General features: G+C 39.5%; 2 protein-coding genes across 2 annotated transcripts; one reads left to right on the top strand and one right to left on the bottom strand.

Moving 5' to 3' along the window:
* The first annotated feature begins 3,034 nt into the window (after positions 1-3,034).
* Positions 3,035-15,087, top strand: LOC134332242 (adhesion G-protein coupled receptor G2-like). The gene is made up of 11 exons (XM_063013804.1): positions 3,035-3,039; positions 4,540-4,696; positions 5,159-5,299; positions 5,481-5,609; positions 6,307-6,352; positions 6,467-6,570; positions 11,301-11,422; positions 11,988-12,259; positions 12,347-12,443; positions 13,590-13,873; positions 14,987-15,087. The coding sequence occupies exons 1-11, from the start codon at positions 3,035-3,037 to the stop codon at positions 15,085-15,087; spliced, it is 1,458 nt and encodes a 485-aa protein (XP_062869874.1).
* Positions 15,088-16,779: 1,692 nt separating this feature from the next.
* On the bottom strand, positions 16,780-23,752 carry gabrr3a (gamma-aminobutyric acid type A receptor subunit rho3a). The gene is made up of 9 exons (XM_063014021.1): positions 23,610-23,752; positions 22,783-22,895; positions 21,116-21,183; positions 20,772-20,995; positions 20,134-20,216; positions 19,721-19,858; positions 18,596-18,748; positions 17,432-17,625; positions 16,780-17,085 (listed from the first exon to the last, which is right to left on the bottom strand). The coding sequence occupies exons 1-9, from the start codon at positions 23,750-23,752 to the stop codon at positions 16,780-16,782; spliced, it is 1,422 nt and encodes a 473-aa protein (XP_062870091.1).
* Positions 23,753-24,804: the final 1,052 nt, after the last annotated feature.

Consider the following 24,804-nt stretch of genomic DNA (forward strand, 5'->3'; position numbering starts at 1 on the left):
AGACAATGACCAAAAGTCGAGTGTGTTAATGGCAGAACACAGTACACAGTCTATATGTCAAAGAACTGCACAAAAAAGTAAATTGTTATTCAGTCCGCTAAAACAACAGCTGATTTCCTTCTGATTTTCATATCTGCACATCTTGCTTTAACACAGTAACTAACAGATAAACATGAGCTCTACCTGCTTTGTGGAATCTCTTCCTGTCTTGCAGAATTTTGCATTTTTGCCTTCAGCTCTTTAAATACGCAGAAACGTGCGGATGTTGTGCATTATAACACATTATAGCACAGTACAACACAGTATAACACAGTAGTCTCATGTAGGTGCACGACTTACATGGTTACTTATTGAGGAATCTTCTAAAAAGCTTATTTAGTTAATTTATATATATAAAGAATCATTTGTAAGACTTAAGATTTACTTTTGCAGAAACATGCAGACCTTATTACTGAGTGGATGGAGCAGCAGAGAGCAAAAACACTTAAATCATCTTGTACTCTGTGCTGCTGTCCTTCTGGTTTATACAGGTAAGACAGACGTTAAAGAAAAGTTGATAAATGATAAATCTGTATTGCAGTGGTGTTGATGTAGATTTATATGCACAGTGATGTTTAGTATTTATTTTAAATCTTAAAACAAGCTTCTGAGGAGTAGAATCGTAATAAAAATCATCTGAGCATCTGCGCAGGCATCAAAAATGGAAGATTCTCATGAAAATGTTGATCTTTTTATGCACTTTTACATGAGCTTTTAGTACAAGACAATCTAATAATTTTAAGTAAATAGTTTGATTTAAAACGTCTTACTCATTGAGTGCAATTTGAGTGATTTGTAATAAACAAAAACATTCTAGCTATAGATAAAATGTATAAAATATATGAATATAAAATATAGAAATAAATAAAATATAGCCAGAATTCTAGCTTAGATTTAATATATTAAATCCAAAAAGAAAAAAAACTAGAAGCATTCAAACACATACAAAAGGCAGACAAATTGATTTTTATTTGCTTTAACACAAAAATCTTTTAAATGTCTTTTCATGTTTTCTATCGAGAACAGATCAAATATTATAATCTTTACAAATCTTTGTTATCTGTTTTTTTTATCGTCCCAAGTTAATTAAATAGATTCATAATCTACATAATCATTAATAATCAGTACATTTCTAGAATCGATGTCTTTGGAGATTATAAAAGTATTGATTATCAGGTCACACACTGCAGGGCACAATAATCAACAAGGCGGTAATTACAATCACAAGTGCATCATTTGTTTGTTGTTTTTTTACTTGGATCAGGAAAACAAACAACAAAGAATTAGGAGTTACACTCGTTATTGTTTATTATTATTATTAATTTAGTGTTGTCCACTTTACTAGCACTACAACATATAAAAGCAATAATAGTGGTTTAAACAGGGTCACATATAAACTTGCATTTACTTTATCTTGTATCGAAGTCTTGAGGAGTCATTTCTTTCTAAAATGTTGTAACTTTAGTGACTTTATTTTTTAGGATGCGGGACATGTTATAAATCGTGTTCATCAAGCTGCACAAGGGGTAAACTACAATTCACATAATTCATCTATTAAAATTACACTTTATAAAGTGCTGTTATAAATGATAAACTATGAACACTGTGTTTTGTTTTCTTTGTTATAGTTACACTGAACGACAATATAACAATCAGCGAACAGACCTGGAGTTTAAGATCCGTTCAGTTCCAGAACCAGAACCAGTTACTGGTGAGTTTATTATTGTTCTAAAACTACACTTACATCTGGTGTCGTTTCAAGTAAGAATTTTGTTTGTCAGGTAACAAGATGTTCTATGTTAAAAACAATCCTTAAATATCCTATTTTAGCATTTTAGCATTTTATTATATAAATAATTGTAAACAAATAAAAACCCATTTATCACACTAAGTTAATAAAACATAATCAGTGGTCTCCATGCTTTATTCTTCGCCTCTAATTAAATTCTATATTTTATGAATCTGCTATTTTAATGACACTTTTAGTCACCCAACACTGAAGTCTTTCACTGTTCCTCTCTGTGTTTATTTCCAGCCTGAGCGTCTCAATAATCTGTTGTTTTTTTCATGCAAATTAATTTGACATTCAGTTCGGCTCAGTGGTGCAGCAGCTCTTTCACCTCACACCAAAAATAGCCTGGGTTCCATTTCCCTCTCTGTGTGGAATTTGCATGTTCTCTCCGTGTCCTCAGGGTTTTCCTCCGCGTGCTCCGGTTTCCTCCCACAGGTCCAAAAACATGCATGACCTCTAAGTGTGTGTGTGTGTTAATGTGGAGGTGTGTGAAGGGGTTTTCTGCCTTTTACCCAGTAAATCAGACCCACCGTGACCTTGACCAGGATACATCAGTGGATAAAATGAATGAATGAATAATAACTTATAGCCTCAAAATGTTTTATTCACACAGAACCCTGGACAGTTGGAACAAGTCGAGTTCAATTGTGTCTCACAGTAAGTGAAGTTTTAAACTAGTTTTATTTATTTATTTATTTTATATTTGATTAAATCCTGATATTTAAGCAGTTTAAAACTTTAGGCTTCATAAAGTCATTAAAATAAATAATTAGGTATATTTTGCTAGCTCACCAGCAATGGGATTCTGAACTCCCTGAGTCAGCTGGGCACCCCTTAGCAGGCATAACTGCCCTCTAGTCTGCTGGGTAGGACACCGGACTACAAAGTGGGCGGGGTCTTCCATGCCATGTAAGGACCTTGGTTAGTAGCCCAAGGCGCCTGTACAGAAGTGGAGATCAGCGTGTGACTCTCCATGCGCAAGAGCGACCTCACGCGCCGATCCACCGAAGTACGGGTGAAAAAGAAGGGGTCGGTGGAGCGCACAGGCGTCAGAGGGAGGGTGTGTTTGGAGAACATACCCTCCTCGTACACTATTGGGGTCTCCAGCAGAGGGAGAGGAACTGGCTATGACTAAATTCAGAGAAAAAGGGAGAAAATAGTAAAAATAAGTAATTAATTAGATTTGAACTGAGATGCAGGTAAATGTGGTACACTGGTTAAGAGATGATATGCAAATTAGACTGGACTGTGTTATGTTTGTGTTTATTATTTTGTAGGTCTCAGTTCTGCCCCGACAACAACACACTGAAAAAAATGTTAAATTCCACTTGGGAAAAAATGTCTGCATCAAACATCTGTGCTAATAACTCTAATCAGACTGATCAGCTCAAAGCAGGTAAAGCTCATTCACACACAGTAATGAAGAATCATATTTTATATGTGACTCCTCTGTACTTATAATCATGTTTGTTAGATAGTATTTCGGGAGTGTGTGTGTGTGTGGGGGGGGGGGGGGGGGGGGGGGCGCGCTCATGTGGCATGGCGATAACCATGCTAGCCCACCAGCACTGACATCTACACACAGACATGATTGGCTGACGTCTGCCGGGTGGGAGGGGGGCAGCACAGATACGGTGAATAACAGAGAGCAGTGCGTACCTGTACAGCCCAATGCGGACAGAATACAGGGAACTGGATATGACTAGATTGGGAGAATGCATTTCAAGTGGTTTTCTGTCATAAAAATACGGTGATTTAAACGATTGAAATATATATATATTTTTTTGAATTACAGGCGTGATCTTCAAAAATAATCAAGATAAAGATGTGCTGTTACTGCTTGATCTCCATAACACTAACATCTCTGTCGCCGTGGTGAACCTGAAAAACTTTACCTGCAAAGAGACCACCAGCAACTCGTCTCCCAATAATCCGACCACCAGCAACTCGTCTACCAGTGCTCCGACCACCAGCAACTCGTCTACCAGTGCTCCGACCACCAGCAACTCGTCTACCAGTGCTCCGACCGCCAGCAACTCGTCTACCAATGCTCCGACCACCAGCAACTCGTCTACCAATAATCAGACCACCAGCAACTCGTCTACCAATGCTCCGACCACCAGCAAATCGTCTACCAATAATCAGACCACCAGCAACTCGTCTACCAATAATCAGACCACCAGCAACTCGTCTACCAATGCTCCGACCACCAGCAACTCGTCTACCAATAATAAGACCACCAGCAACTCGTCTACCAATAATAAGACCACCAGCAACTCGTCTACCAATAATAAGACCACCAGCAACTCGTCTACCAATAATAAGACCACCAGCAACTCGTCTACCAATAATAAGACCACCAGTAACTTGTGTCCCAATACTCAGAACATCAGCGACTCGTCTCTCAATACTCAGAACATCAGCGACTACCTCGACTGTCTTCTTAATGAATTCTCAAACAATTCTAGCAAGTAAGACGGATTTAGGTTCGATTTGTATCAGCACTTTAATGCTAAACGTTAGTAGCAAAGCCTAAAAAGTCCAAAATATCTTTACATTAGCTACTTGACTTGTTAAAAGCTGTAGGTAAACACAAATTTGACACAAATAGTGTGGACATGTTAATATTTAAATACAGTCATGTGAACAGTCGCGTGATCTCGCTCAGCATGGACGCTAACTGGTGCTTTTTCTGTTTGTTTGATCAGGATCTTTAACTTGGTGGAAGAAGAAGGTTTGAAACTTAATTTTTCGGGGCAGAATGTCACCGTTCTGAGAACAGACGTGGCTCTGGCTGTAAAAAAAGTGAACGCCTCTAATTTTAAGAAGACCACGTTTGCTATAACTAACTCATCCAAATTAGAGGTAACGCTGTTTTGGTGACATTTTTATTTGTACGTCACTTATATAAAATATAGATAAAATAAAAAAAGTAGATTTTAAGTAAATAAAAACAAAAAATAAAAATGTTTATACTGATTTTCATTGTTTTGAGACGTTTTACTGTCTAAAATTGACCTGCAGTTTTTAGGTTGTACTGAATGTTTGAATTCTGCTCAGACGGATTAGGATTAGAATGATAAAATAAGATAAAATGCCTTTATTGTCATTGCACAATGTACAACGAAATTGAGTAGCAATCCGACGGTGCTTACACATACAATAAGTAAAAATAGAAGCAAAATTTATATACATATACACAACACACACACACGTGTATGTATGCCTAAGAATCTTAATATAAAGAATAAAGACTAAACTATAATCGATTGTTCTTAAATGTTTGTTTATATCACAGCTGGAGTTTCTGTTTTTGCTGTATTTTAGATCGACCCCGTGAATGTAGATGAACCTGTGCAGGGTTCCATCATTCTTCCTGCCTCCCTCCCCCAGAATCTCACCTCCGAGCAGAAGCAACAGGCCTCTAGAGTCGTGTTTACGTTCTATCAGTGGACCGCTGTCCTCCAGGTTTGTACTTCTCATCCATCTGATGTGTTTTACAGCATGTCGTGCCCACTAGGGGGCGCCCAGCAAACTACTTACTTACTATCATGTGTCACCTTGATGCTGGGGGTGTTACATTAAAAACACATTCTCCACACGCTGTATTGACCATAAGATGGACGTGATGCCGTTCTGACTGTTGTAGAATGAAGGGCTGAATCCGAGTGGCAGCAAACTGATCAGCGGAGTTCTGGGCTGCAGCCTGGCTAACCAGTCCATCTCCAACCTGAGCGAGAACATCACCATCACCCTGAAGAACACACAAGACGTTACGGTAAGTAAAATCAAGTTACAATGAATGAAAATACGGTCCACCGGCTGTGCAATTATCTAGCCAGCTTGTCATGAAGCAGCAGCACAATGGAATTCTCCTTTATATTGTGGCGCCGGCGAGCAGGAAGGAGAGCGTCAGGGCCACGAGTGAGCTGCCTTTGGCAGTTCATTCAGTGGTTTAGGGACAGACACCCATTCATACACACATACATTCATACAACAGATAAACATATTAGCTACTTACCCAACCCTCACCGCAGCCACCCCACTCCCAACAACGGGATACACGGCTACGGTGAGCTTAGACACCACTGCCGCAAGGCTTTCTGGGTAAAGCCTGTGCCGGGCCCCTAGAGCGACGCTACACTATGTACCCATCATTCCCTCCTCTTGCCCTTGATTAATCATCATGAGCAGCCCTACAACAGGACCCTGACATCCACACAGTTTCCCAAGAGGGATAAAAACATCCGAAAATCATTTTAGACTCTCAGCAGATCTACAGCGTTTCATGATGACCGATTTCTGTTTCTGCATCTCACACTCCCGCCTCCAACTCAAACATCAACTCAAACATCACAAATCACACCTCTGCTTTTTAATTACTGTCCCAACTAGGGACAATACTCATGCATTATATGATTACACTGTAATAAAACCCTAAAACATGTGATGTGTGACTGTTTCTCTCTTTACAGAATAACTCCTCAGTGTCCTGTGTGTTTTGGAATTTTAGTCTGAACGGTGAGGGTCATTAATAACCCCTGCGGTCGATCTCAGCAACAGCTCACAGATCTTTTATTATTAAAAATACTGATTTTAAGAACAATGTTTTAGATTTGAGTTGTTGTTATCCAGGGGGTCTGGGGGGCTGGAGCAGCGAGGGCTGCAGTGTGCAGAGCCAAAATGAAACCGAGACGGTGTGTACCTGTAATCATCTGTCCAACTTCGCTCTGCTGCTGGTGAGAAAATCATTTTTTTTCTTTACTGATGTTTATCTTTCTTTGTTAATGAAGCCAACTGACGTATTTTAATTTGTTACACTTGTCTCTCGATACTCAGAACATCAGTGACTTCCTCGACTGTCTTGAATTCTCAAGCAACAATTTTAACAAGTAAGACGGGTTCAGGTTTGGGAGGAGAAATTCCTTTTTGTATCAGCACTTTAATGCTAAACGTTAGTAGCAAAACCTAAAAAGTCCAAAATATCTTTACATTAGCCACTTAACTTTTTAAAAGCTGTAGGTAAACACAAATATGGCACACAGTTGCGTGATTCCCCTCAGCATGGACACTAACTGGTGCTTTTTCTGTTTGTTTGATCAGGATCTTTACCTTGGTGGAAAAAGTAGGTTTGGAACTTGCTTTTACGGGGCCGAATGTCTCCATTCTAAGCAAAGCCGTGGCTCTGGCTGTAAAGAAAGTGAACGCCTCTAATTTTGAGCAGACCTCGTTTCGTATAACTGACCCGTCGAAGTTAGAGGTAACGCTGTTTTAGTGACATTTTTATTTGTACGTCACTTATATAAAATAAAAAGTTGATTTTAAGTAAATGAAAACAAAACATTTTTATTATGATTTTCATTGTTTTGTTTAAAATTTACCTGCAGTTTTTAGGATGTACCGAATCTTTGAACCCTGCGTTCTGACCGGCAGCTACATGACACGACAAAGAAACCAGAGCTGCGCTTTTGGGCAACAGAAGGCGTAGCAGACGTTAGCGGCGCAAAGTGGGCGGAGTCTGTGACACAAAAAAGTTGAGCAAAATGTATGCAAATTAGATGTGATGTGGCGATCACAGCAGCAATTGAGCGTCGATCAGAGCATAAACGCTAAGCTCTGTTTTTGGTTCCTAGATACTCGTTCCTACTAGAGAAAGAAGAGAAACTCACTGTCGCAGCGTTAAACTGGTCACTGGTTGACTGTACAGTCAGTGATGGGCTACACAGGGATGAAATTTACAGACGAGATTCCGTCCAGAATGTTTATTTTTAGCGGGATTGTTTTTTCTATACTCTCAGTAGATACTACCCAAAAAAATTCGCCGTACTGCCGTGCCATTGTCTTTTTTTTCACCCAGAGATGGTGATGACATTTCTGGTGTGAACACAAGGCGACAAACGATGAGTGGTTCAGGCGACAAGAGGTGAAAAATCGCTGCTGGTCTGAACGTTGGGCCAGAATTATGAATTGTTATTAAATGTTTATTTGTATCGCAGCTACCATGCAGGTTCTCTCTGAAGTTTCTGTTTTTGCTGTATTTTAGATCGGCCCCGTGAATGTGGAGGAACCTGTGCAGGGTTCCATCAGTCTTCCTGCCTCCCTCCCCCAGAATCTCACCTCCGAGCAGAAGCAACAGGCCTCTAGAGTCGTGCTTACGTTCTATCAGTTGACCGCTGTCCTCCGGGTTTGTACTTCACATCCGTCTGATGTGTTTTACAGCATGTCGTGCCCACTAGGGGGCGCCCAGCAAACTACAGGGTGGGCCATTTATATGGATACACCTAAATAAAATGGGAATGGTTGGTGATATTAACTTCCTGTTTGTGGCACATTAGTATATGGGAGGGGGAAAACTTTTCAAGATGGCTGGTGACCATGGCGGCCATTTTGAAGTCGGCCATTTTGGATCCAACTTTAGTTTTTTCAATGGGAAGAGGGTCATGTGACACATCAAACTTATTGAGAATTTCACAAGAAAAACAATGGTGTGCTTGGTTTTAACGTAACTTTATTCTTTCATGAGTTATTTACAAGTTTCTTATAAAATGTGTTCAAAGTGCTGCCCATTGTGTTGGATTGTCAATGCAACCCTCTTCTCCCACTCTTCACACACTGATAGCAACACCGCAGAAGAAATGCTAGCACAGGCTTCCAGTATCCGTAGTTTCAGGTGCTGCACATCTCGTATCTTCACAGCATAGACAATTGCCTTCAGATGACCCCAAAGATAAAAGTCTAAGGGGGTCAGATCGGGAGACCTTGGGGGCCATTCAACTTGCCCACGACGACCAATCCACTTTCCAGGAAACTGTTCATCTAGGAATGCTCGGACCTGACACCCATAATGTGGTGGTGCACCATCTTGCTGGAAAAACTCAGGGAACGTGCCAGCTTCAGTGCATAAAGAGAGAAACACATCATCATGTAGCAATTTCAAATATCCAGTGGCCTTGAGGTTTCCATTGATGAAGAATGGCCCCACTATCTTTGTACCCCATATACCACACCATACCATCAATTTTTGTGTTCCAACAGTCTTGGAGGGATCTATCCAATGTGGGTTAGTGTCAGACCAATAGCGGTGATTTTGTTTGTTAACTTCACCATTCACATAAAAGTTTGCCTCATCACTGAACAAAATGTTCTGTGTAAACTGAGGGTCCTGTTCCAATTTTTGTTTTGCCCATTCTGCAAATTCAGTGCGCCGATCTGGGTCATCCTCGTTGAGATGCTGCAGGGGTGCCATTTGTGAGTAGCTAATATCCGCCGAAGGGATGTTCGACTGATGCCACTCTCCAGTGACATGCGGCGAGTGCTACGCTGTGGGCTCTTGCTGAATGAAGCTAGGACAGCCACTGATGTTTCTTCATTAGTGACAGTTTTCATGCGTCCACATTTTGGCAAATCCAACACTGAACCAGTTTCATGAAACTTGGCAAGCAGTTTGCTAACTGTAGCATGGGAGATGGGTGGTCTTGTAGGGTGTCTTGCATTGAAATCTGCTGCAATGACCCGGGTACTGCGTTTACCAGACATCAACACAATTTCTATCCGCTCCTCACGTGTTAACCTCTGCGACATGTCAATGGCTGTAAACAAAGAGAAGCTAGTAAATAACTCATGAAAGAATAAAGTTACGTTAAAACCAAGCACACCATTGTTTTTCTTGTGAAATTCTCAATAAGTTTGATGTGTCACATGACCCTCTTCCCATTGAAAAAACTAAAGTTGGATCCAAAATGGCCGACTTCAAAATGGCCGCCATGGTCACCACTCATCTTGAAAAGTTTCCCCCCTCCCATATACTAATGTGCCACAAACAAGTTAATATCACCAACCATTCCCATTTTATTTAGGTGTATCCATATAAATGGCCCACCCTGTACTTACTTACTATCATGTGTCACATTGATGCTGGGGGTGTTACATTAAAAAAAGGTTCTTTTTCACACACGCTGTATTGACCATAAGATGGACGTGATGCCGTTCTGACCGTTTGTAGGGTGCAGCAGCGCTGAATCCGAGTGGTAGCAAACTGATCAGTGGAGTTCTGGGCTGCAGCCTGGCTAACCAGTCCATCTCCAACCTGAGCGAGAACATCACCATCACCCTGAAGAACGAACAAGACGTTACGGTAAGTAAAATCAAGTTACAGTAAATGAAAAATAGGGTCAATATACAATCACGGTCCACCGGCTGTGCAATTATCCAGCCAGCTTGTCATGAAGCAGCAGCACAATGGAATCCTGCTGATTCCTGATCGGCTGCCTTTATATTTACCCATCATTCCCTATGAGCAGCCCTACAACAGGACCCTGACATCCACGCTTCACGTCAGAGTCTGTGCAGTTTCCCAAGAGGGATAAAAACATCCAAAAATCATTTTAGACTCTCAGCAGATCTACGGCGTTTCATGACGATCGATTTCTGTTTCTGCATCTCACACTCCCGCCTCCTCATCAACTCAAACATCACAAATCAAGTCTCTGCTTTTTATTTACTGTCTCAACTTTAGAGAACTAGGGTTGTAAAATCATGTATTATATGATTACACTGTAATAATAACCATTAACATGTGATGTGTGACTGTTTCTCTCTTTACAGAATAACTCCTCAGTGTCCTGTGTGTTTTGGAATTTTAGTCTGAACGGTGAGGGTCATTAATAACCCCATGCGCTCAATCTCAGCAACAGCTCACAGATCTTTTATTATTAAAAATACTGATTTTAAGAACAATGTTTTAGATTTGAGTTTTTGTTATCCAGAGTATCGGGGGGGCTGGAGCAGCGAGGGCTGCAGTGTGCAGAGCCGAAATAAAACCGAGACGGTGTGTACCTGCAATCATCTGTCCAACTTCGCTCTGCTGCTGGTGAGAAAATCGTTTCTTACTTTACTGATGTTTGTCTTTCTTTGTTAATGAAGCCAACTGACGTATTTTAATTTGTTAAAACGTTTTGTTTAGTTAAACAGTATATTTTCTGATGCTGAAAGCCTAAAACCAGTTCCAGGGCGGACAGGCACCAGAATGGGTCTGAAAGTGGAAATGGGAAATAACGTCAGACAAAAACAAGAGACCAAAATAGAGCCAAAAGTGATAACATGGTCAGACACATAGACGGATTTTGGGTTTGACCTGTGACAGATCTTTGAGATGAATAAAAAACGAAAACTGAGACTGACCCAGGTTATTAGGTTCCTTTATTTAGTAGGTTAATGCAGTGGTCCCAGACCGCGGACCGGTACCAGTCCAATTATTAAAGTAGGACAGTGGTACTGGACTAGTAATCAGAAGGTGTCTGGCTCAAGCCCCACCTCCACAAAATTTCCATTGTTGGACAATTTACAAGACCATTAATTCTTAATTGCTCTTAATTGTATCTGGTCATAATTGTAAGTCGGTTTTAAACAATAGTGAAACGTTTGGCTGGTTATAACGCACATTATCGATGCAAAATCAATTTTTTAACAGGACATTTCCCGAGAAGGAGTAGGCGGTGTGCATAATACTATCATGAGCTACATCAGTTATATCAGCTGTGGCTTCTCGGCCATTTTCCTCTCGATTACTCTGGTCACCTACCTGGCATTTAGGTAAGTCACGGTACATTTGTTGATTCTGCGTGAGTGTATATTACCAATAATATAACCTGGGGGGGGGGGGGGGGGGATTAATTCTCTAAATAAATAGATGCCTTGATGCACCATGTATTCCTGTTTCAGTTGTATTGATAAGTTAAACAGTTATAGCTGGTTGATTAACTGGGTTAGATGCAGCCTGGAGGAACAATGTGGGTTGCAGTTCCTGCACTGACCACCAGGGGCTATAAAATCATCGTCAAAGGCCATGCACGAGGCCTCATGCATTGGCTTTAACCTAGTCAGAATTAGGCAGGGGGGTGAGAGGAAGAGGACCTTTATCACCCCTTCAGGTCACTATGAGTACATAGTGATGCCCTTTGGGTTTATGAACACCCCGGGCATCTCACACACATCGGATGGAGGGCGTGTCAGGAGAATATACCCAGAAAACTTAGACAGTCACATGGCAAATGTTAGGCGCTATATAGAACAACGACACTTTTTTTTAAGAACTGCCTGTGTTGATGACATTTAATATAAAACTGCTTATAAAAATCAGTGGTTTCTCTTCCCGCAGGTCACTGCACACTGAGAATCTGTCCAAAATCACCATCCACTTGTGCTTCTCGCTGCTTTTTCTGAATCTGAGGTTTCTTCTGGACTCTTGGCTGTCTTCGTACTCCAGCAGAACAGAAGTGTGCATCTTCATGGCGCTGGTCCTGCACTACTTCCTGCTGGCCTCCTTCACCTGGTGCTGTGTGCAGGCTTTTCAGCTGTACCTGACCATCGTCAAAGTGTTCAACACCCACTGTGCTCATTTTATGATTAAAGCAGGACTGGCTGGCTGGGGTGGGTAAACATATTGTAAATGTTAAAAGCTCTAAAGGTTCATAATGAGCAGCTGTAATAATACGAGATGATCATTTTCTCTATAAGGAATTCCTCTGTCTGTGGTCATCATCGTTGTTTCTGTCGATACGAACAACTACGGATGTGTGGGTCCACTGCTTGATGTTGGATCTGCAGGCTGCTCGTAAGTGGGTTTAATGATTTTGATTAATCACAGTGAAATTTATCACCCCGTTACTTACACTCCTTATTTTTTTTTATTTTTTTATTTTTTTAAATTATTTTTCTCCGATTTTTCTCCCCAATCTTTCTCCCAATTTTTAACGCTTCCAATCTGTCCTCCGCTGTTAACAGGCACACCAGACCTGCATCCAAGGAGAGCACGCCGCTGCCCCACGCCTTCTTTACACGTGTACAGCCCTCCTCTTCTCGTCCGTGCATTCTGCACGGGCGTCTCTTCTGCAAATCAGGGTCCTTACACAGCGCATGAAGACCCACCCACCCACATATAGTCCGGTCCCCCACCCTGCAGGCACTGCCAATTATGCCCGCCAGATGGTGCCCAGCCGACCGGTGGCAACACCGAGCCTCGAACCGCGAGGTTCAGAAACTCGGTGCTGGTGCGTCAGCGGAATATCCCGCTGCGCCACCTGGGCGCCTACACTCCTTATTTTACTATAGTGTTATACTTTATGTTCACTGTATGTTAGACCCAACTTACATGTTGTTTATTAGTTTCATTTTTTCTTATTATTATTTTTGTTCAACTACTGAGAGCAAGAAATATATCTGCCTGCCTGTCTGTCTGTCTGTCTGTCTGTCTGTCTGTCTGTCTATCTATCCATCTGTCTGTTTATAAGTCTCTCTGTTTGTCTGTCTATCTGTCTGTCTGTCTATCTATCTATCTATCTATCTATCTATCTATCTATCTATCTATCTATCTATCTATCTATCTATCTCTGTCTGTTTGTCTACTTTTTTGACTGTCTGTCTCTCTGTCTGTCTATCCTTCTGTCTGTATCTGTCTGTCTATCCTTCTGTCTGTCTATCTGTCAATCAGTCCATCCGTCCGTCTGTCCGTCCGTCCATCCGTCCATCCATCTATCTATCCATCCATCTATCTATCTATTAAGTGTATTACATCAAATTAAACACAGATGTTTTTTCTTTATTAATATTCATGCAGTAAGTCATTAAAACCACGTCCTCGTCAGGAAATGAACTTTAATAGCTTTTAATAATTTATCATTAATAATTAATTCATTATAATAATTAGATTAAAATGTGGGTTTTTTATATGACTCTTTAACATGTTTAAATTTTTTTCCAGCTGCTGGTTGAAAAATGCCATTGCCTTCTACGTGGGTGTGGTGGCGTATTTCTGTCTGGCCTTCCTGCTGAACTTTGGCATGTTCGTGGTGGTGATGGTTGAGCTCTGTACCGTCAGAAGGCGAAACCCTAATTGTGTTCAGAACCGGAGTCGGCTGCGGGACGTCTGGAGCGTGGTGTCTCTCTGTGTTCTCCTGGGTCTCACCTGGGGCTTGGAATTTTTCGCCTGGGGTCCCGTCAGGCTGCCGTTTAAGTACCTGTCTCTCTTCTGTAACTCCATGCAGGGTGAGACTCCTGCATCCGGAATGTAACCGTACCTCTGATGTTCTCCTTTTTGGGGTCTGATGTTCTCCTTTTTGGGGTCTGATGTTTTTTTTTTTGGTCTGATGTTCTCCTTTTTGGGGTCTGATGTTCTCCTTTTTGGGGTCTAATGTCCTCCTTTTTGGGGTCTGAAGTTCTCCTTTTTGGGTTCTGATGCCCTCGTTTTGGGGTCTGATGTTCTTGTTTTGGGGGTCAGATATCCTCCTTTTTCAGGGTCTGATCTCCTTTTTTGGATCTAATGTCCTGTTTTTGATGTCTGATCTCCTCCTTTTTAGCCTCTGATGTTTCTCCTTTTTGGGGTCTGATGTTCTTGTTTTGGGGGTCAGATATCCTCCTTTTTCAGGGTCTGATCTCCTTTTTTGGATCTAATGTCCTGTTTTTGATGTCTGATCTCCTCCTTTTTAGCCTCTGATGTTTCTCCTTTTTGGGGTCTGATGTTTTCCTTTTGGGGGGTCGGATGTTCTCCTTTTTGGGGTCTAATGTTCTCCTTTTTGGGGTCTGAAGTTCTCCTTTTTGGGGTCTGATGCCCTCCTTTTTGGGGTCGGATGTTCTCCTTTTTGGGGTCTAATGTCCTCCTTTTTGGGGTCTGAAGTTCTCCTTTTTGGGGTCTGATGCCCTCCTTTTTGGGGTCGGATGTTCTCATTTTTGGGTTCTGATGCCCTCGTTTTGGGGTCTGATGTTCTTGTTTTGGGGGTCAGATATCCTCCTTTTTCAGGGTCTGATCTCCTTTTTTGGATCTAATGTCCTGTTTTTGATGTCTGATCTCCTCCTTTTTAGCCTCTGATGTTTCTCCTTTTTGGGGTCTGATGTTTTCCTTTTGGGATGTGATGTTCTCCTTTTTTTAATCTGATGCCCTCTTTTTGGGATCTGATCTTCTTTTTGGGGTCTAATGCACTCCTTTTTGAGAGTTTGATCTCCTCCCTCTTTGGGTTTGATGCCCTTTTTGGGATCTGATGCATGTTGTGATACGTAGTTGCAGAAATAAAAAGACATGCTGCTCTGAGTGATCTTGTAAGAACTAGAATAAACGTGTTACCCCACGTACCTCTAACAAAAACAACCTGTTCCCTCCCACAGGCTTCTTCATCTTTGTGTTCCAATGTGCTGCGAAGGAGAACGTCAGGAGGCAGTACAAGCTGTGTGTGCAGAACCAGCAACAGAAGATGAAAGGTGTGTAAAACACTCATGTTAGACTGAATCATAAACGTTTATAACGTTTTTATTTACTTTATTCTGCACGTTTGTGATTACAGGAAGTGTCTCGAGTCATTTCACTCTCTCTACCCGATCACACCTCTCCTCTGTGTACTCCAGCACACCGGACGCTGATCACTCGCAATTTACAGAATCATTTAAAGCCAAGTGAGTGTTTACATTAGATTATAATGTACGATGCAATGAATCAGACACAAACTGCACCGACGCTGAAGGTGAACGCAGCCGAGGGACGCCGGGATTACATTTACATACGGTGACCATGTTTTGGTTTTAAAAAAAGAGGACACTTGGTCTCTATGTAAGTGGTGGTACCATAACCATGTGTACAGGGTAGAGGTTTAAATATTTGACATATGGATTAATAATCATCCAACTACAGCTACTCTGTAACAAGACAACTAACGAATGCATTTATGAACAGAAAATCGTTCACTAATCGATAATCAGTTAATAAAGAAGTGTTTTTAACCTTGAATAAATAATAATGATAATTCCATAAACCTTCATAAAAAGGAAGTTTACCTTCATACTCTACTGTATAATTTACCAGACATGCTGTTCTACAACAATATGACAGGAAAGAGTTAAATTGAACTACAGGCTCGTTTTAATGTACGTTTCTGTACCTGCAGATGAACCCCATGCCGAGAGACCGACCCCCACCCAGCTCAGACACAGAAGTGATGAAGATCAGCCAGTAGTTTCTGGATTTTGGTGTATTTGTAAGAAAGAAGCTTTTAATTTGATTGCTAACGAGCTCTTGAATGTTTGAAGAGCTGAAACACTCTCTACATGTGAGATATGAGTACATAATAAATAATATACTAAATATCAGTCCTGGTACAGAGACGACTTATAATAAAGGTCTTATTATTTTGGCCTGGTCGGGTCTGTAATTCAGTGTAAGGATTAATATTATCACAGACTTTTTAAAATAATTTAATTCAGAACTAAACTAGTTTAAGTTTTAAAAATTAGCCTGTAGTAGTTTAGGGGGGAGTGGACGGAGGTCAGTACTCCCCGGTCTGTTTATCCCCCTCACAGCAACAGAATCATTTTGTGCTATTTCATTTTTCCACGATGACTGAATTTATTATTTCATTTATTCAATTAACGTCTGTTTTACCACCATTTTATCCTGGTCAGTGTCACAGTGGGTCTGATACATAGGTCGAAAGGCAGGAAACACTCCAGACGGAGCGCCAGTCCATCACAGGGCAATTTTGGTATCTCCAGGTAACCTGACTGCATGTCTTTGGACTGTGGGTGGAAACCAGAGCACCTGGAGGAAACCCACACAGATGCAGGAAGAACAAGCAAACTTCATTTATTTAAACCTTTTGTATATTTACACTGACACATTTTTATAGAATTGTATTTCTGTAAAACCAAAGTAGAAATAAAGTGTGTTTGCAGTAAAAAAAGCAGCTGTTTTCACATCTGTAAAACTGTAAAAGTTCCCTGTTTTAGCAGTAACAATAAATAAAAGTCATTTAAATGTGCATGTTTTAATAAAACTAGTTTAATGGGGATGGGTGTGTGACTCTCTGCGCGATACGGATCTCCGTATGAATTCATCTCATGCAGGTGAAAAGAAGCAGAGGAGAAATCTGGGAATTGGATATGACTTAATTTAATAATAAGTAAGTGACTCAGGAGTACATGGACCAGTAGACGATGTTAAACAGCAGGTACGCCAGAGGGAAGACGATGCGAGAGTACGAGTCGATCACGTAGCTGTTGCTCATGATGAAGTTGATGTTGTGCCGGAGCGAGCGCCTCCTCCACAGCCGGACGCCCTCGGGAGGCGGAGTCGTGACGGGCGAGTTCGTGGGCGCCGCAGCCTGGGCCGTGCTGGGCGTGGTCGGCACCTCTGATAAAGGTGAGAGGTCATTCTCATCGTCGTGGAAACAGCCATCATACGCCATGGCCTGGGTGGCATCGTAGGAGGCCATCAGCTGGTAACAAAAAGAGAAAAGGTTTGTCATTTTTAATGTGACCTCAGGAGGTCACCAACAAAGCTGGTATTTAAAGATCTCTCCCAGCTGCAGTGGGTGAACTAATAAGGTCCAAAATGGCAGGGCAGGTGGACATGATTCTGTAACCCCCATACCTGACAATCAGGTTGGCCCGTTAAAGGGATTACTTTAAAATCTTTGCCTTAATTGCTTATACTTAATTACTGATTACGGGTTACATCTTTGTCTAGGTGTAATTGGTGTGGAATGGGTTCATACACGTCTGTAAGTGCAGGATTTGAACGAGAAATGGCGAGTAAAGGTTACGATCATGTTAACCTCTGACCTTTCCGCACTTGAGCTTCTTCATCTCCTCCACGGTGGTGAAGTAGTTGACGGCGGCGTATTCGATGACTGACAGGAAGACAAAGAGGAAACTGGCCCACAGGTAAATATCCACGGCTTTAACGTAGGACACCTGAGGCATGGACGCTGAGACGCCGGTGATTATGGTGGACATGGTCAGCACTGTGGTGATTCCTGCACACAGAGGGACCGAACAGAGAAAGATAGGGTTTTCAGCCTGGTAGTAATAATAAAAATAATAAGAATAAGAATAACGGTAATAATAATAATAGTGATTATAATAATAAAATTAATAATAATAATAATAATAATAACAATATTGATAATAAAATAATAATAATAATAAAATAATAATAGTAATAATATTTAATAAAAATAATAATAATATTAATGAAATAATAATATTGGTAATAAAATAATAATGATAATAATAAATAATTAATAATAATAATAATAATAGTCATATTAATAATATTAATATTGATAATAAAATAATAATAATAATAATAATAGTAATAATAATAATAAAATAATATTAAAAATAATAATAACAACAGTAAAACTACTACTACTTATAATAAAATATTAATATTATAAGTGTTATTATTAAACTGAATAAAGTTTAGATTATAAATTGTCTTTCTCATACCCGAGGTCACTTTAGAGTAGAAAACAAACCTTCAGTCAGTAGAAGAATGAAAGGAGCTTTTAGGCTGTTGGGGTAACGTGTTCCAAGGTTTGGCGGCCATGATGCTGAACGATCTGCCCCCAACAGTGACCAATCTACATTTCTGGACCATAAACGCCCTGAACCAGAGGACCTGAGTGTCCGGGCAGGGCAATAAGGGAGTGGCTAAATAGACTGTATACTAGATAGCTGAGTATTGTTACGTGTTGTTTTGATCAAACCCCTGAAGCACTGATGCAACACAATCATCTTTTCATTTCAGCATCAGAGACGAGATGATCTGTGAGCTCACATTAGAATAAACGATGACGAGGTTTTGTGTTATTATTTATCACAATGGTTTAAAGCACCACCCTGAAACTCAGGAACTCGAGTTCCTCACGTTTCCTTTCATCTCCTGACCACACGGAGTACAGGCGTGAAGATCAGGTGATGCCACCCGTCTCAGTTTAATACCTAGTGAAACTCGGGCAGGGACGGCCCTCCTGTCGATCCAGAACGACACCCAGGACAGCATGACCATGAGCATGGTGGGGAAGTACGTCTGCAGCATGAAGAAGAAGATGTGCCTCCTGAGGATGAAGTTTATGTAGAGTCGGTTATACCAGCCTGAGAGAGGAAGAACAACATTTAGGAAAAGAAATAACTTTAAATCACATTAAATATTCTAAAGGAACACTTCACAACAGTGTAGGGAACTTCACAAGAGCTGAGGGGGAGAAGTTACAGAGAAACTTGACCCTAAATTATGGAAATTTAAAGAAATCTACTTAAAGGAGCGAGTGGGCTATAAATAATAATAATAATAATAATAATAATAATAATAATAATAATAATAATAATAATAAAGATGATAACAATAATAATAAAGATGATAATAATAATAATAATAAAGAGAATAATAATAATAATAAAGAGAATAATAATAATAATAAAGATACAAATTATGATGATGATGATGATAATAATAATAATAATAATAATAATAATAAAGATAAAGATGATAATATAATAATAATAATAACAATAATAATAATAATAAAGATAAATATGATAATAATAATACCGTCAATATTAATACAAATAATAATAATAATAATAAAGATAAAGATGATATTATAATAATAATAATAATAACAATAATAATAATAATAATAAAGATAAATATGATAATAATAATACCGTTAATATTAATACAAATAATAATAATAATAATAATAATAATAATAATAATTAGAAGGTTGCCAGTTCAAGCCCCACCACCACCAAGTAGTCACTGTTGGGCCCCTGAGCAAGACCCTTAACCCTCAGTTACTCAAATTGTATTTAGTCATTATTGTAAGCTTTGAAAGCTTTGGATAAACGTGTCTGCTGAATACTGTAAAAATAAAAATATCTTTTTACTCATCTATTTTTACTAACTTTACCTCTTTTTGGGGGGTCAGACCCCTTCAGTTGCCCCGTAATTTTAACCATGAACCATGTTGTACTCACCACAGAAGTAATAAAACCCCATTACACTGATGGTACTGGTATTAAATCACTCCTGAACATGGAGGAATCAGCAGGTTAAACTCGTACCTGTGCTGCTGTAGAAGGCCAGACCGTATGAGGGATGGAATTCTTCAACAAAGAACTGGGAGAGAACGATCTCGTCCGTCCTTAATGAATCGTTTCCGTTCTTCCAGTAAAGCACCAGGTCCTTTTCATCATAGGCGTCTTTAACAGCACAATACAGCAGGAGAGAGGAGAGGATCATGGGAACAGACCAGAGAAACGACAAAACACATACACACTCGGCTCTGTAATTTCTTCTCCAAACACTTTTGTATTATTATCAAGAGTTAAAAAATAACACTTACTCTCTAAAAATAACGAAGAAGGAATCGAGAAGGGGGCAAATACTTTTTCACAGCACAGTATTTAGAGTACTGACATTATTTGAGATAATATTTATTAATATTCACTCAGGTTCACATTCCTGTCGTACTCACAGCTCTCCAGTTCCAGAGAACAGTTCTGTGTATCAAGAGGAAAACTGCTGAAGTCCATCGAGCACAAAGCAGTGACAGTAATTCTGTAAAAAACACACGTTTATTATTATTATTATTATTATTATTATTATTATTATTATTATTATTATTATTACAGCTATTATTATTATTACTACTGCTATTATTAATTTATTAGTTATTTATTATTAGTACTATTATTAAATTTTTATCTCCGATATATAACCGGTTAAATGTAAATATATACCAAATGACCAAAAGTTCAGATTTTACTATAACTATTAACCAGACAATAACTATAAACTATGATAATGGGAGTTTCTTGATTCGGGTCAGTGAAGGATACAGTGAAACATGGTGGAGGATCCATATTGTTGTGGGGCTGCTTTGCTGCCTCGGACAGGAGGCCTTAAACGTGTTACATGAACAATGAAATCAGGGCATGATTTTTGTGTTCCGAACATTTACATTATGAAAAATAACCTTGAAAATGTAAAGTCGCTACAAAAACGCCAAATTTTAATTGTTCAGATTAATAAATATAATATTCGTACAGCATCTAATTTAATGTGCTGTTGTTTGTAGTTATTTTGTAATCATCAGAAGACCCGTTCTGGTACCTGACGCTGTAGAGAATGTTTCCGTCCGGATAAACCCTCAGCATGATGTTCTCCATCGTGGTGTCGTGGATGTAAGAACGTTTGGAGTGAACGAAGAACACGTCCGGGACCCAGATTTTCTTCACCAGCCGTGCGTCGAAGGTTCGGCTCTTGTTGTTGGTGGATCTGAAGGCCAAGCGGTCGTCCTGCCAGTAGTGCCTCAGGTAAAGGGTCATGGTGAAGTCCTGCACACACACACACACACACACACACTTTTATGTGATGTGAATTGTCCTATTCTTCTATCAGGTCAGGGACAAAAGTATTTGGACAGCAGAATCGAGACAAACGTCTGACTGACTCACCATGTTCACCTCGGAGATGCTGTCAATACTCTCCACCTGCACGTCGATCCCCACCGGTACGGACGACCCTAGGAAATACACCAGAGACCCATGAGCCACTGAGCACCTATACAGACAATGATCGGCTTGTCTGAGGGAGGGAGGGTGTAGGGGTTCATGATAACTGCTGCAATTATGCCCTCTGCCGGCTGATTGATGGTGCTGCACAGAAATGGAGGATGATAGTGGGATATTCTGCTAGTGCACCAGCCTCAGGCACCGATACACTGAAGTACGGGCGAATAAGAAGAGATCGGTCCTCCTCCTCCTTTTCCTCGTACGCCATCGGGGTCTCCAGCAGAGCAAGAGGAACATGGTACAAAAAAACTGGGAGATAATGCAGAAATAAAATAGCAAAATAAAGAAGAACGGTTATGTTTGTGTGAGCCGTGTCCGTGCTTAGATCTCCAGGGTTTAGCTCCTCTGAGCTTCGTAAACAGAAACGCTCTTTACGTTAATCCTTCTTCTGTAAATATTTTCTTTTTTCTCTCTGTGAGATAAACAGAGATGTCGGGTTCACCCGAAAATTAACACAGCTGCAGAAATCCAAACAAAAGCAGGAGCTTTTTCGCTTTTTCGCTTTTTTTGCAAAGATAATTCCATGTATTAGAAGCAAAAGCTGGTTAATCACGCCTGTTCACTATGAAGAATGAGATAAAGCGCCTAAATCTAGGTGTGCAAAGCTTGTACAGGAGCTTCTACCAAGTGTGGAGTGAAGTGTTTATTTTTGAAATACTAGCTCGTGTAGCATAATGATAAGAGCCACGGTGCTGGGTTTAAATCCCACACTGGGCACACAAATACAGAGGGTGCATGGGGTAATAAACCCAGTCATTGGAGGGGGCAAATCAGTGTACTTTAGTGCAGGGTTGCATTAGGAAGGGCATCCAGTGTAAAAACTAGTGTTGCACCAAATCAAATATATTGATGTAGGGATGTTATAGCCTAGCGGTTAAGGTACTGGACTATTAATCAAAAGGTTGCTGGTTCAAGCCCCATCTGTTAGGCCCTTGAGCAAGGCCCTTAACATTCAATTGCTTAGACTGTATTCTGTCATCTTTCTGCATCTACTGTGAATCCTTTTGAGGCATTAACAGGCACATCTTATCACTCACACAGAACAGAACGTAATCTAAACACGACAGGAACAAATAATGTCTGAATCTAATCTCAGCATGTACGATTCCACTCCTGACCACGTTCCTTTCAGTGCTGTTTAAGAGACGGTCTGATTATAAATCCAGATTAGTGCAAATAAAACAAAAGCATCTGTGTCCTCACATCTGGGTCAGACGACACTCTAACCTACATTCTCCTACAGTACAGCCGTGACAAACAGCGGTCATCAGGGCCTCAGCAGGGGGATTAAAACCCAACATAACATTTATATAAAATAGATCTGATGAGACCAGGTCGTACAGCCTCCACCAATCTTGCATGCATAAATCTGCATATTTAACCTTAATCATCATGTTTTGTTTGTTTTTTGGAAGGATGGATGCTCAGTGCTCCTTATAGGGCATCAGCAATGTCCAATAAAAGGTAACTAAAATAAGATATAAGGCCACCCACACACACACACACACACACACACACACACGCGCACACACACACACACACACACAGACCTCCGAATCCTGGTCTCATAGCAAAATCATGTTCCTCGATGCGCAGGAGCTGCTCAGATTTAATCAGCAGAGACTTGGTGCTGTCAGATTTCTTTCTTCTAAAGTCTGCTTGTCTGAAAGAAATCATTTATAGACAAATATAAATCAAAACATAATATTAATATCAAAATATTAAATGCATACCTAATAATATATCAACAATAAACGGCACCAAGAAAATATTCAAGAAAAGATGGTTATTATTATTATTATTATTATTATTAATAATAATATTATTATTATTTTTATTATTGTTATTATTATTACTATTATTGTTATTATTATTATTATTATTATTATTAATATTACTATTAATAATATTATTATTATTAATATTATTATTATTAGTAGTAGTATTATTAATATTATTTGTATTATTACTGTTATTGTTATTATTATTATTAATATTATGATTATTATTAATGTTATTATTATTAGTAGTAGTAGTATTGTTGTTGTTATTGTTATAATTAATTTTCATTGGTATTATTTTTTTACTATCATTATTATTGGTATAAATACTATTATTGTTATTAATTTTATTATTATTTTTACTATTAATTTTACTATTTCTATTACTATTATTATTATTATTAATTTTATTATTATTATTATCAATGTTATTATTTTTTAAATTTTTTTAATATATTTTTTTATATTATTATTATTATTCTGTACATTTTATGCATGTGAATAATTAATCATTTCAATAAAAACACTTTGATCTTGACTCTTGCTCTTTGCTCCTGAACCAACACACCGTCTAACCGAGCAGAATTCTCACTCACCCTCTGTGTCTGTGCCAGGCGTTCTTTTCCAGATCCACAGTCTTGTGTTTTCGGTGGTTTGGAAACTGGTTATCACCAAACAGGGTGAGGGGCCAGAACAACGTCAGCCACAAATACTGCAGCATCAGCAACATCCAGTTCATGGCAAATATCAGCCTGAGACTTCAGAACAAACAGTCCTGCTTTTAAAAGATGTAAATAAATCAAAGTGTGACTAAGGCTCCTCTCATCGTGGGATCAGGTCCATCAGTTCCATCTCCAGAGCATCTTCTGATCCTTCCATATCCACGCTTCATCCGTCTAACACTGTGCTCATGTTCTGCAGTGGTGTTCAGTCCTGCTGAGATCAGTACGAGCTGCAGATCCAGGATGAGCTTGTGTGTCTCTGGACGTGAACCGTTTTACTGAAATACCAATTTTCAGTTCATTCCTACACAAAAAGAATTGATGTTAATTCCTTTCTAATCTTCTTATGACGGCTGAAATCTTTCAGTAACCCATAAACTCATAGTGAGAGAGGGGAGGGTGGAGGGGTGAACCTAATGTGGTTCTAATCAGGAATCTGGACGTTCAAAAACTACCCGTTTAGAAGAGTAAATAATAGAGATTTCCCAGTAAAAAGATCAGTAAATTTAATGATTATTAAAATCACTTGTTTCAGAAGTTTTTATGAGTGCAGGGGGCGGCACTGTGGCTCAGTGGATAGCACTCTTGCCTTACTGCGAGAAGGTTCTGGGTTTAATCTCTAGGTGGAACAATCAGGGTCCTTTCTGTGTAGAGTTTGCATGTTCTCCCCATGTCTGAGGGGGGAAAGTGGGTATATATACGTATCCCCACTATATACATATACATACATCCACTTCTCTCTATATATACAGGGTGGCAACAACAGCACAACTAAAATACAACTTGTTTTGGAGCAATGTGATGAATATTTTAAAAGCTATTGAAGTTATTAATATGCTGAATACTTTAAATGCTATTGAAGTTATGAATAAAAATCTGTTTTTTATTATGTAATAAAGGGTAAAAGTGTCAGTATAAGAGTTGTAGTATGTAATGTGGGTTACACTTGATAAAATACAACTTGTTTTGGAGCAATTTGATGAATATTTTAAGCTATTGAAGTTATTAATATGATGAATACTTGAAATGCTATTGAAGTTATTAATAAAAATCTGTTTTTGCCATTACA

The sequence above is a fragment of the Trichomycterus rosablanca genome, chromosome 18 (assembly GCF_030014385.1).
Source record: "Trichomycterus rosablanca isolate fTriRos1 chromosome 18, fTriRos1.hap1, whole genome shotgun sequence".
NCBI classification, from domain to species: Eukaryota; Metazoa; Chordata; class Actinopteri; order Siluriformes; family Trichomycteridae; genus Trichomycterus; species Trichomycterus rosablanca.